A 13,980-nucleotide genomic window follows, 5' to 3' on the forward strand; every position below is an offset into this window, starting at 1 on the left:
TGACCCTTTGTTATAATATCAGCTGTTGGTGATATTATAACCAACAGTCAGCTGTTGGTGACTGAATATTTTTACAACTGGACATGTTGCACAAGTGGCATCCTATAATGGTACCGCGCTGGAATTCATTGAACTCCTGAGAGTGACCCATTCTTTCACAAATGTTTGTAGAAGCAGTCTGCATGCCTAGGTGCTTGATGTTATACATCTGTGGCCATGAAAGTGATTGTATCACAAGAATTCAATCATTTGAATGGGTGAGTAAATACTTTTGGCAATATAGTGTATTATTTAAAGGATTTATTTCCACACTGTTTTTCATGTGATGATAGTCACTTTGCAGTTATTAGTAGAGCATCTATAACAGAAGGAACTATGGTTCTTTTGCATATTAGTATATGAGTCTTCGTGTTTTGTTTGTAAAGAAAAAAAGAGTTCAGACTAGAGGCTGTGATGTATTCCAGTGACACATAGCTTATTATTTATTATTCACTTCTGTCCTGAAAATAAACAGAGCCAGAGCAACAGTAAAAGACTATGTGACGATGATATTTCACTTACAGACATGTCAAATTTAGCATCACATATTTACAGTCAATCTTCAAGTTAAAAAAATGAGAGAATGATTTGAGGTCAGTAAGCTGCGATATACACCTCACAGTGCAACATGTAAATTAAGTCAAGAACAGGTTGAAAAACAAAAAGCTATCTGTGGGAAAACATCTGTTGCTTGATGCCCACATGATTTTCCTGTGAGGATTTGTAACCTACCTTGTTGCTCCAGTTAAGAAATCTCAGCTCTGAGCTGGTTAAAACACAATCTTTGTAACAAGACCTTTCTTAATCCTGCCAGATTCCCTCTCATTTGATATTGCTTCCAGCTTTCTGTGGATTTGCTCAGCAGTGCAGCACTGAGACGGGGTTTTTTTCTCTCTACACAAGGTAGCACCAGTTTTAGAAAATAAGACCCCTGGTTTATGAGAAGATGTGCAACTAGGAAGGAATTTAACACTTACTATATGCAGCCATGACAAGTCAATATTTGGAAGTTAAAAATATCTCAGAAGTGTGGTGTAAAGTTCAGAGGAGCCAGTGGCGTGGGAGTGGAGTCATTGGCCCAGTTCAGAGTAAAGTTGGCCTTGCTCTGTGCACTCTCCTCTGGTACAGGGAAAGCAATATGACAAGCAACACCTATAATCAAAATAAGAAGCGAAACCAGTAAGGCGGTTCCCCGACGGAAAATCAGCTGTGTTGTAGAAAGCACCACTTTGGGTTTGGTGGTTTCGTTATGTTCAGTGTCCCTCTCAGATGGTGTTGCATTAGTATTGATGATGCCTGGCTCTTGAGCAGCTTTCATCTCCTGATCCAGGGTGTTGACAGGACTGTAGCCATCTGTTTTTGGAGCTTCTCCACCATCCGACTGGGCCTTCACAGTGCAAAGATGCAGTTAATGGATGTGTGAGTGGCTCCATTATGATATGACAAGATACAAAAAACACGCTGTGTTGAAAGACTTACTGAGTCTGGGCAGACAGGACCATCCAGCAGCATCGCTTCATTGAGCCCTGTACCAGGAAGGTGTCCAGGTCCTACCAATAACTTCTTCCCAGCTCGCAGTTGAGCCTAAAACATGTCAGAGCGAGGTTCAGGAAGCAAATAAAAATCTGGTAACTCTTGGGTATAAATCCACAAAAGTAAACCACAATCTAAAAACAGATATAGTCCTCTGCTTTCTTCCTGCTGTTTTCAAACACATTACTACTCACCTGTCAGCTCTGGCAGCGTTATACAATAATATGAATAATAATTATTATTAACCTTTATTTTACCAGGAAAAGTCCCATTGAGATTAAAAACCTCTTTTTCAAGGGAGTCCTGGCCAAGAGGCGACAACATGTTAAAATTACAAAGTTACATACATGTTATAAGTAACAAAATAATAATAAAAAAAACAAAAAATGTAAATAAAAAGAAACTGACAAAAACAAGGAGATTATATAGAGTTTATAGAGCTACTCTTGACAAACAAATGTGTTTGGCACAACCGGGCATTAAGATCTTTACTCTGCTTGCTATGTGGCAGGTTTGTCTCCCTAGCCGGCTCAAACAGGCTACAGGTATTTGTTGTTGTTTGTTGTTTTCTCCCTAGCTCGCTCTCTCTTCTGTCTCGCTCGCCTGGGCGGAGCTCAATGTGTGGTGAGCCAAAACACCTGCAAGCGACTGCTCACCTGTGTCTCATTATTCCTGCCTCTCCCAGCCACCGTTCAAGATGGTGGCTCGGAGTTTCTTGTCGCTGGAACGTTAAACGACTATCGTTAGCGTTGCCCAGCTGTAAAATGATCTCCAGTGTTTCCTGCGTATCTTTCCTGGTGTTGATTCTCTCATCTGTCTCCGTACCTAGATTCCCTGGTTCCATCCTTATTTCGCGTCCCTGGACTACCTGAGTGTGAGTGTTAATTACAAGCATGGAGAGAAGAGAAGAGGAGTGTGTTGAGTGGCGTGGCAGAAGAGGAGCGTGTGTGGAATTTCCCTCACCATTCCCTGTGGCTGCCCTTCTGCTTTCCTCCCCTCAGTACTTGTATATAGTCACCCGGTTTGTTGTAAATAAACCTTTTGCACCTTTCTCCCTGTCTGCGCTTGAATCCGCTCAGTCCACTGTGGCAAGCTTATACACAAATAATTAAATGTATTAGTATGTGGGATGTGTGAGAGTACATATTGTCTTTTATGTCTTATCTATTTTTTTGAAAGTAAGAAAAAAATTAAAGCTAAACAAAGAAAAGAAAAAGTTCTAAGAATAAAACTAAAATAACGATATACAGATAAAAAACTTACTGACAGACCTCCAAAGATTTAACTCAGAAATGTCACCTGTTACATTCATACTTTTTTTTGGAAGATCGAAACAATATCTATGCTTTTAGAGAAAGATATGAGCATCTTACCTTCTGAGTGACTTTTTTCCAGTTAATTTTAAAGATCAGAACCAGAAATAAAACTGTCTCGAGGGAAAGGCATACAAGTAGGCCCAGCCACAAACCTGAAAGGAGGAACAGAAATTCAAACAAACACATCAAGAAATAGTCTAGCTATCAAGCTATCAAACTGCTTATACCAATGGTCTTTAAAGACACAGCCAAGCTGACAGTCGACTCTGCTTATTCACAGCTGTAGACTATGAGTCCATATGCTCGTATAAAGTAGAGACAGCACACCTAGACTGTGCTTCCATGTTCGGATGCTGTGCCTGTGTACAGAATTTCCAACTATCTTTGCAATCCCATGGTACTTGAATTGTTTTATTTTATTTTTGTGACAACCACTATGAAAGCCAATTGATCAAAGACCACTGATCAATGGCCATGAGTACCATTCACAGAGAGTTGGGGAATGGCTGCAATCACAGCGTTGTAAGATGGTGAAAAATGTACCCTTAGGCCCCCTCCTCGATTCAGAGATGGTCTTTCCCTTTTCACGTAAATGGCCTCCTTGACTCTGCGCTCAAACCAGCGTTCCTCCCTGTCCAGGATGCGTACATCCTCATCATTGCAGGAGTGCCAAGAGTGTCTTTGATTAATGGTCATGACAATTTGCATAATAAGAATCCAGGAACTGACCTCACAGCCCATTGTTCACTCAGTGGTGCTAGTTTCAGTCAGTATGCAAAGGTACTGTTTATAAGGTTGGGGAAACCTGCAGTCAGCTGAGACTGAAGAAGTCACTTGGTTGAGTGACAAAATGTTTCTCCCACTGAAAACACTATGTCCAGATGAACAGAATCAACTTTTTGGGGTCAAAAAAAGTCTCCTTCAAAAATTTTAAAAATCCTACAGACTGCACAAAAAAGTGAAAAAGTGTTAGTGTACACAAACAGACACACTTGATTAAAAGTTCACATCCCTGATGTACATTAGGATAATCAGATTTATTTACAATACTGTGCAAAAGTCATGAGTCCCACACTGCTTTAATAATATTGCGGGCTGATAGTGCTTCACTGTGTACTTTTCTGTCCAGATATCCTTTTACTGCATTGTCAGAGTGTTTGGGATCATTGTCGTGTTGAAAAATTAAGCTGCTGGCAAGATGGCACTGCACTGTGAATCATAATCTGATGGCATTTTTTTTGCGTTCATAATTCCATTAATTTTGATCAGATGTGTTTAAGAACACTTTAAAATTACAAGTCTCACTCCTGGAAAGCAAAAATTAAGAAATGAGAAATTTGCACAATACTGTATAATATTTAATTGTGTGTTGTGTGCAACTGTTTTTAAGTGAATGAGAATTTAATTTAATCAGCTTGGATTAAAAAAAAGAAACATAAATAATTAATAATATTTTTTGAAAGTTAATCATATCTATATCCATCCAGTTTTACACATCAAGGTTTTTCAGCTCTTGTGGAAAATGTTACAAAACAGCTGTTGAGGTGAAGAGTGTGACCTATAGCTGGCTCTTTATCAGACTGATACTAAAGGCTGGGTTATACAACTAAATCCTAAATCAACAGCAGCTGAAGTGCATTGTGGGTAATGGGATATCTTAGTATTAAAAATGATCAGACTGCAAAACTAATCGTAAATAATTGAAATCCAGTTACATGTAGTTACATTTAGAAACCCAGTGTTGCTGCCTACAGGCTCTTATGTGCCGGCTTAAGTGCCACTGGTGATAAATCTTGGTATCAGACATTGTTATCGGCTGTTTTATTACTTGTCTCACCCTAATGTCATATGACCTCTGTCAAATTGTGCATTCTCCACTGTGTAATTTGTGTTCCTTGTCTCTGTGCCAAATTATCTTTGCATTGAGAATTCCTGCCTTTTCTTCTCCATGAAGCTCTATCTGTGAGTCTGAACCTACCTGGTATCCTGGTTTTTGTCCTTGCTCTTCCCTGTCAGACTTGGTTTGCCTGTTCTGACCAACTTCCTGAGTGCACCTGACTGTCTCTTGCCTGAAGTAAAGACTGCATCTCGGGGCTTTGAAGCCTATTTCAAAACTGTTTTTCATGTTATGCCGTTGAGTCCTTTGATTTTGACTTATCAGTCCACCCATCTATTTTCTTAATCATTTATCCAACTACAGTCACCAGGAGTCTGCACCTTATCCCAGGTGACTTTGTTAAAGGGGCTTGAGTACACCCTGGCTAACACAGGGCTAACAGTCACATCCACACCTACACCCTTGACCTAACATGAAAGATTTTAGGCTGTGGCAGCCGAAAGCCCTCACAGGCAAAGAGGGAACATGCAAACTTGTAAAAAAAAAAAAAAAAAGAGCTATGAATACCAAACCTTCTTGCTGTGAGGCAAAAGTGAAAACGTGTGCACCACTACAGCAACTTATAGCTTGTCTGTAGAAAGATGCCTACAATAGAATAAAAGTATTACCTAATATCCTCAGGTTGGCATAAAACATCAAAGCTATTCCTACTGGCAGGCCGATGAGGTAGTAACCCAACAGGTTGGAGATGGCAGCAATTTTCTGCATCCCAGATCCTACAAGAATTCCTGAGCAGACACACTGAAATGGAACACAGAATAAAAGGAAACAAAGTTGAGGGTTTGATTTGATCAAGCAGACAACCAGCTCTCGGAATTAGTCTTTGTAAAGTGAAATGAGAACATCGTTTTTTGTTGTGTAAAGGCATACCAGAAGTGAATCAAAGAACTGTACAAAAATGTGCACTGTGAGGTTTTCAGACACGGTCGCCACAATTTCACTGCAGAGAGCAGAAAAAGAGCATTAAAACAGTGTTATGATAATATTTTACAGGCTTGAATGTGTGTGTTGCTGTAATACTCACACATCAGAGGTAAATATGAAGGCAACAACTGACTTACAGCTTGCAAAACCAATACCCTGGCAAACAGCAAGCGTTCCTATAGAGAAAATGCATATAAGTCCATGTGTCCTTATTTTATCATGTATTACATATGTTTGAATTTTCAAAGAAATGTTTAAATATCCTAATACCCGACAGAAATAGGGTCACTTTGCAGGTGAGCAAAGCTCTGGTGGTGTCCCCGGCCCCCAGAGCATTCCCAACACGCACACAAGCAGCTGCATGGATACCTAAAGGAATCTACAAGGTCCAGACCAGAGTAAGCATTTTTCCCAAATTGCAGAAGTGCTGTTAAATAATAAGATGACTGTGTTCAACTAAGTAAATGGCTGATCCGTACCATGTATGCAATGGTTCCTATTTCATTCAGGACATGCTGAGCAGCAAGATCCACCTCACCAAGTAAACCTGAGATGATTTAGAGAGATTCATGAAAGGTTTTGCTGCTGTGCACAAATGCGACATTTTTACACAAACTTTTGAGACAAAGATTTTACAGTGAGGTAAGATCTTGTGAATTAAACTTTTCCATTTTCCAAGATGATTTTTTTGCAAAAAAAAAAGTGAAAACCAGGACATTATCTGGGGAGATAACCTCAAAGAAGATGGGAGAATTGCAAAGTAGTAAATATATTTTAACAGCATTTCGACTGTAATAATTTACAATATCGCTGATACTGAACAGATTCTAGCCGGAAATATCAGGCCACTGATTAGAGTATAGATTTTTGTTTACAGAAAGATTAAGACAACCCTGGTAAACATTTTGGTGCATTTTTGAGAAAGGTTTAAGATTTAATCGTTATTATTAAATCACTGAAACATAACCCCTTCATCAGAATTTACTATTTTATCATATTTAACCCTTTGCTTCCTTTACATGTAGATCTATCAGTATTGCATATGCACTCCTCCCCAACTCTGCTCACCTCCAGCATGAGCATGCTCATCTCTGTTCAGTCACCCTAATTCTAATCTATGCTGCATAGTGTAATATTGGATTAATAGAAGAACAAAAACAACCAGAAGCACCAACAGTAATATCAAGGTCAAGTTATCACACAGTTAATGATATGCTGCTAATGATAGATAAATCTTTTTCCTAGAAACCAGTTATAACAAGTTAGCCTAAACCAGCAAGATTATGCACTCTTTCTTTAGATTTGTTCCATATGAAACCCTGGAAGTCTGAATCTGGGTTTTTGAGACATGATCACTGTATTTTTGTGACTTGTGCACAGCAGAGATGTTCTGTCATAGTGATAACTGCTAGGTTAAAAGGAAAAAAAATAGCTTGATTTTTGTTTTCTTCTCAAGAAAATAAGTGTAAAATGAGTGTGTGTAATCGGCCGTTTACGTGCATGTTTGTTTGTCTGGCAAATAGCACTGACCAGCGAGAAAACTGCCAATCTCCCAGAGCCACCATTCAAAGTAGACCATAAGTAAACTTGGAACAGCCAGCTTCATGTAAGAGCCCCATTCCTGCAGACATTCAGTGGACCAACCTGTAAAGTTTACAGAAAATTCAATTCAGTAAAACTAATGTCTGAAAAGCTGTATCATTCACTTTGTGTTATTCATGTGTAGCACTCACCTCCCCATGTCTTCTGATGGAGCTTCCTTATTCTGATGTAGCCGTACAGCAGCAGGCAGAGGGTGATCTGAGCGAGGCTGTTAGCGATTGCTGATCCACTGAAAACACAGATGATAAAACGTATTTATACCAGTGGTTGCCAGAGGAATGACCACTAACAAACAACATTAACAAACACAGGAATACGCTGAGGAGGCATGGACCAAAAAACTAACAGAAAGACTGTGGTTTGGCACACTAGGTTTCTCATGAGCTGAGGAAAGACTTTTCACAATTAGTAGGAGTGAGTGCTTGGTAAATGTGAGGGATAGGAGAAACAGGGCCCAGACTGAGGCCTGGGTTGAGTCATCTGCCTGATGAATCAAATGTTTTTCCAGCTGGAATAACTCCTGTCAGAGAACTTTCTTCTTCCTTTGCCCTACACTGCCCCCCTCACTTAAATAAATTTCAAAAATAATAAACATCAGTGCACTGCTGACTCACATTTAACAGAAAACAAATTTTCTTCTCCTCTCAGTCCCCTCTTTGGACAACAGTGTAGTGAACATGGCAGTGACAGAGGGCTTTTTTCTGTTTTATTCATAGATTGTATCTGTTATTCCACCATCAAAAAGTACATAAAAAATGAAAAGGCAAAATGAGGCAGTGTGACACACTTACAGGATGCCCAAATTGAGGGTGAAGATCAAGACGTAGTTGAAGCCCAAGTTTAAAACATTCGCTATTCCCGCTGTGTACATCTGTGGCAATATGATCCCCTGAAAGATTTTTTTTTAAAAGACATGATTAGCAATCCAGTATGCAGAGCCACCATTCCTTCAGCAAGAGTATTTATTTACTTAAATTACTTTACTATTTTCCCAAAGACAAATTCAGGTAAGTGTAGCACACTGGTGGAAACTAGAATAAGACATTATCTCACTGAAACTGCACATTAGCTGCTTATGATGTATTTGGTGCTAAAAAAAAAAAAATAGACCTGACAGTTGAACTAGACAAAAGGGGGACAATATAGGATTTCAAAAAAATTTCATAGTATGTGCATGATTACATTTCTGTCACAGAAAATCACAAGTCTGAACCTTAAAAGGGCGCTTTACGATGTTATATATAATATTGTGCTAACATTAGCTGATAGTGTGGGTATATACAAATATACATATAAATATCTGAATATTTATATATTATTCCCCTCTTGCTCCTGTGGGCAGTCTTTATTTTTCAAGCTCGGGTCCTCTAGCAGAGGCCTGGGAGCTGGAGTGCTGTTCTGCACTCTTCTACACACCAATCTCAGATGTTGTTACTGGGAACTGCTGGAGCCACTTGCCTAGCTTGAGTCCCTGCACCAAGTGCTCCGGCAATCACTGGGACCACGGAAACTTTCACGATCCACATTGTCTCAAGTTCTTCTCAGGAAGATGTGGTGTTCCCTTCTGGTAGTTCCAACCCCTCGGTTCTAACTACTTTCCCTCTCTTTGTTTCCATCCGACTACACTTCTCCAGTCCGAATGACACTCCGATCTTGTTGCTGTACATCATGGTGGAAAGCCCAGCAGCACCTCCATTTCTTGAGGATTCTGAGATGGAACCAGCTGCAGACTGACCTACTAGTGTCCTACTGAGCCACAATTGAGAGTGTGCTGGTGCACGCCATCGCCATGTGGTACGCTGGTTGAACAACAGCTGATAAGAAGAGACTCCAAAATGTCACCAGAATTGCAGAGAAGGTAATCGGTTGTCCACTCCCCTCCCTGGAGTGCATTGCCAGCTCTAGATGTCGCTCCAGGGCCTGGGCAATTTTAAAAGACCACTTCCATCCTAACCACCACCTATTTAACATCATGCCCTCTGGAGAAAGGTTCAGATCCATCAGATGCAACACCAACAGACTAAAGATCAGCTTCTTCCCGTGGGCTGACAGAAGTCTCAATGCACCAGAACACTGACACCACACTGACACACTTCTGCAGTCTTCCCCTTTGTTTACTTATGGTAACCTTGAGTGTGTGTACATGTGCATGGGAGGGTGGGTGTGTGTGGACGTGGGTATGCACGTGCAAGCAGACCTCTCCCATACAGTCATTCTGTTTTTGCTATTGACAATTTCCTGCGCAATATCTTGGTAAATGTGCAATAATAATAATCCTACCTTTTTTTTCTAACACGAAGATGCCTGTTCATCTTCGTGGCTATGATGGCTGACAGGAGCTTCCATTTGGTACTGAGGCAGGTTATTGGCCGGTAGTTGGATGGGATTGGTCCCTTTTGGGGATCCTTGGGAATCAGGACTGTCTGGCCTTCAGTTAGCCATTACGGGTGTCTCTTGTTCATTCGCAGCTGATTTATTTGTGCTGCCAGTTATTCAGACTGGAGATTCATTCTTGGATGTTTGCACTATGATGGTTATTGGCCCCTGTTCAGAGAGGTTGCTGTGGTCTGCAACCTCTGGTTTATTCTCCTGGTATACCTCTTCAAGTGCTTGCTGTACTTCTTAGTAAAAGGAGAAGGAGGATATCTCCTTCGTAGATACCACACTTAACAACATAACAACATGACCTTTCTGTTTTAGTTTCCCCTGGAAGGTGTCTGACTCCTACACACCAGTAGCATACTTGTTTCATCTCATGAACCTACCTGGTTTTGCAGGTAGGCAACCTGCAGCTGGTACAGAAACATAGCCTGTAGCAGAAAGAAAGACAACATGAATTTAGTTGTTTGTTTGTTTTTTACTAAATTAAATTGGCAGTAATAATTCTCAAACATGAGGGTTAAACAACTCAATACTAGTGCGCTTACTAAACTGCTGCATGTGTGTTACTAAATGCAGATGTTGAAACACTGCAGCTGATAAGTACACAATAACTAATAATCTCAGTCAAGGTTAGGAAGTAAGTGAACTAAGTCTCAGTCTCAGTTCATTAAACTCACTGGAACAGCTGGTAGAAATGCCATCACATATATCTGGGCAATTCTGAAAGGGAAGCAAACAAAATGATATTCATTTAGTGAAGCAAACATAAAGACAATCATTCAAGTTTGCAAAAAGTGCATCTGTAAATTCATTCATTGTGGGAAAGTGCATCAGCACTGTCTTCACATTAAATCAGTTTTCAATCGTAGTCCCTTGAAATCAAATTTAATTTAATCTCATACAAATTTACTCAGAAACTCTGAAAACACATATAAAGCTGAAGTTTTCTAAGCACAGAATAGTATTAGTACTGCTGATAAAAATGCCAACAACAGAACTAAAAATATAGATTTGTATTCCTTTTTTTCCAGTTATATATTCAAAGATGCTACATCAGCTTTAAAAACCATGATTTTACCTCGCCACCTCTTCCTCTTGGTGCATGAGGATCAGTAGGCTGTAAGAGTTCATGATAATAGCCCAACATGGCAGGCAAAACGCCAGCAGGATCAGTGAACTCCTTTGAAGAATCACACCAACACGTTTCATGTTTTTACTGCCAAAAGTCTGCAAAACACAAACAATGCTAATGGGAACTGGATTTGACTCCATCATAGTGAAATTAAAACCTTCCCATGGATAAAACCGCTGCAACAATAATACACACGCACAGTGTGGTTTGCTCACCTGAGAGATGAGTGTATCACAAGCCAAGGCAAGGCCATGGCCTGTTGCAACTGTGGTCGAATTAACGGTCTGAGAGGTGAAGAATAAAAAAAGCCACACTTTAGTAAACAGTTCATACATTCATTATGTCCAAAACTTGAAGTTGTATTATAAATAAATTTAAGATCATGGGTTGCTGTCACCTTCAAATTATTCTTAAATTAAAAATGTATTACACTTCAACCTTTGACAATCAAAATACGTATCAAGTCAAAGAGAGGCAGTTTTGCACACCAAGATGAAAGTTGGGTTAATGTTGCATCAAACTGAAATGTGTCATGTACTCCATTCCTTTGTATATTTTATGCCACAAAGCAGCATAAAATATAAAATGAGACCAGATCTTGAGATGGAGTCACACCATCCATTCTGGCAACACCCGTCTTCAAACACAGACTTCACTTTGAGCTTACTTACATTATACAGTAGTCTTAAATGATTGTGAAGCTACTGAGTGGACAAATTGGTCCACAGACAGAAAACACCTGGAAAGGTACTGAAAAGCACCCAAGAGCTGTTCCCACTATTTTAAAATGGTGACACATACGAACACAGAAAGAGAGAGAGACAGACTCACAATATAAAAACAATAGGGGCGAATCGTGGCTCAAAGAGTTGGCAGTTCGTCTTGTAACCGGAAGGTTGCCGGTTCGAGCCCCGGCTCGGACAGTCTCGGTCATTGTGTCTTTGGGCAAGACACTTCACCTGCCGCCTACTGGTGATGGCCACAGGCCCCGGTGGTGCAATATGGCAGCCTCGCCTCTGTCAGTTTGCCCCAGGGCAGCTGTGGCTACAACTGTAGCTTGCCTCCACCAGTGTGTGAGAGTGAATGAGTAGTGAAATTGTAAAGCGCTTTGAGGGCCCCGAAAAGCGCTATATAAATGCAATCCATTATTATTATTATTATTATTATTATAAACATCCATCACTGAGGTTAGTGCAACTTGATTTGCTCCTCACAAAGATGTAGGGTGATTCAGCAAACACAGAGCACTGGACCGTTTTCGGAGTATATGCTCAGAGCTTAAAAACTTTCTTACTGATCAAATGAAAAAGCAAAAATAATGTCTGTCATTTTTAGATGGAAACTTTCAAGCACTAAGCTAAACCGGACTTGCCTCTTGTTGTACCGGTCAGGCAGCTACCTGGATGCTTGCACACCCAGTCTGGAGTCTGGAAGTCATTTATAAACAGGAGCTCCGACTGAAATGTTGCAGGATCAAGGATGGATCAAGTTGCAATCAGCAAGGTACAGTATAATCGAGTGAAGGAGAGGGATAGCAGGCCAGAAGCAGGCATGCCGTGCAGGAGGTGGACTACTATGCAGGTAGTGTAAACTTTTACCAAGTTAAAAATAATGCTAACAGAACACTTAGCATTAACGACTACATTCCTGGCATATTGAGAAATGTGTAGGGCCATTTCAGAGCTGTTAAAGTGGCTAACACCATATCAAAGATATGATGGAGCAACTACAGTTCATTCACTTTTAAACACTAAACCACAAGTCTCAAACATAATTACAGGCTCCAATCCGGCCCACTGGACAGCTAGAGGTTATAGATTTTGTACTTTTAACTATCTTTACATAATATTTAAAAATTTCTTACTGAGAAAGACCTCCTCTACTGCCATTCATGCTACACCAAAGTAATTCAGTAGAAGATAAGCAAATAAATGACAGAAAAGATTCTGTTTTTTAAGAGTATACTGTAGTTTTTACAGTGGTTCTACATTTAAATATTTTCTATGAACTTTCTGTTTTATAATTATAGGACAGCCTGGGCAATAAGCTGCCTGAACTTTCTCTGTAACTTTACACATTTGTTTTTTTCAATTTCAATCCAAAAATTTGTGCTTTCATTTACTACACCAGCATTTCTCTGTTATGTAGGAAAACTGACACATACTGTTGAAATTGCACTTCTTTTTCTTACATTAGGATATCTCAGGGATTAAATGTATAGTTAAATGTCTTTACACTGAAAGAAAGTGCAGCGTCACTGGTTTGACCTACTTAAAATCAAAGTGTGGTGTATTTGGCCTATGATGTAAAATGAGTTTGACATCCCTGAGAATACAAGGAAGTATTCATTAATTCATCGAAGCAAGTTCAACAAGCTTTAGCATTTGAGCTGAAAGGACAGCACTATCACTGAGGTGGATGATTGAGTTTTGCTTCTGCTTTGGACCAGATAACAACTTGTTCCTGCACGAAAAGCTAGAAAGGAAACACCTGTCTCCTGTCCACTTGATAAAGGCATCCTCTGTTACACGAGAGCTGGAGCTACAATGAAGGATAAGGCAAAGTCCTTCTTCTGCAAGGACAGGTGAGTAAGTAGATATTTTTCTTGGCTGGTTACTCTTTGCCCATCTCCTTGCCGCTTCAGCACCTCGGACAGTGACATGACCTACTGGGGTTTTGTTTTTGTAGCGCAGTTAGTCGACTTTAAAACACTTTTTTAATAAGATCAATCTAATATTTTACAGTATTCTTAAAATTCATAAACGCATGAGATTTTGTTTTTGATAATAACTAGATTTGGTATGCTATTGTGCTTGTTTCCTTGACAACGTTGTTTTTCAGTTAGAGTACAGGCGACAGCCCCTCCTAAGAGAATGTACATGATTCATTAGTTGATATTAACCAGTGCTTAGTAGAAGTTTGAATTTTCTAAATATTTCATTCAGTTGTGTTTTAACCCTTGTATGGTGTTCTGGTCTGTGAGACCCATTTTCAGTTTTTTTCAAAAGAAAAATTAAACAATTCATTATTTTTTCAACCTGAAATTCATTGGCTTTGGCTTATTTTCTGTGAAGAACACAAATCCAAACTAATTTTCAATGACCTCATACTGTACCTCCCCCCACGCATTTACATTACATACAAGGTGTTTGGGT

At 39.7% G+C, this 13,980-nt stretch overlaps 1 protein-coding gene across 1 annotated transcript in view; it reads right to left on the reverse strand.

Annotated features, from left to right (window-relative positions):
• Window positions 1–466: 466 nt before the first annotated feature.
• slc47a1 (solute carrier family 47 member 1) overlaps window positions 467–13,980 on the reverse strand; it is a 23,967-nt gene continuing 10,453 nt past the window's right edge. Inside the window, exons 3-17 of the mRNA XM_005751050.2 lie at window positions 11,041–11,109; window positions 10,772–10,920; window positions 10,371–10,413; window positions 10,077–10,121; window positions 8,103–8,200; window positions 7,443–7,540; window positions 7,240–7,353; window positions 6,189–6,256; window positions 5,980–6,088; window positions 5,810–5,885; window positions 5,656–5,725; window positions 5,394–5,526; window positions 2,946–3,040; window positions 1,519–1,623; window positions 467–1,426 (exon numbers count right to left, since the gene is read on the reverse strand). Of these exons, the coding sequence (XP_005751107.1) occupies window positions 1,061–1,426; window positions 1,519–1,623; window positions 2,946–3,040; window positions 5,394–5,526; window positions 5,656–5,725; window positions 5,810–5,885; window positions 5,980–6,088; window positions 6,189–6,256; window positions 7,240–7,353; window positions 7,443–7,540; window positions 8,103–8,200; window positions 10,077–10,121; window positions 10,371–10,413; window positions 10,772–10,920; window positions 11,041–11,109 (1,638 nt within the window). The 3' untranslated portion in view covers window positions 467–1,060. The remainder of the gene's footprint in view (window positions 1,427–1,518; window positions 1,624–2,945; window positions 3,041–5,393; window positions 5,527–5,655; window positions 5,726–5,809; window positions 5,886–5,979; window positions 6,089–6,188; window positions 6,257–7,239; window positions 7,354–7,442; window positions 7,541–8,102; window positions 8,201–10,076; window positions 10,122–10,370; window positions 10,414–10,771; window positions 10,921–11,040; window positions 11,110–13,980) is intronic.

Source organism: Pundamilia nyererei, unplaced genomic scaffold (assembly GCF_000239375.1).
Source record: "Pundamilia nyererei isolate P.nyererei 1_Seehausen unplaced genomic scaffold, PunNye1.0 scaffold00297, whole genome shotgun sequence".
Classification (NCBI taxonomy): domain Eukaryota; kingdom Metazoa; phylum Chordata; class Actinopteri; order Cichliformes; family Cichlidae; genus Pundamilia; species Pundamilia nyererei.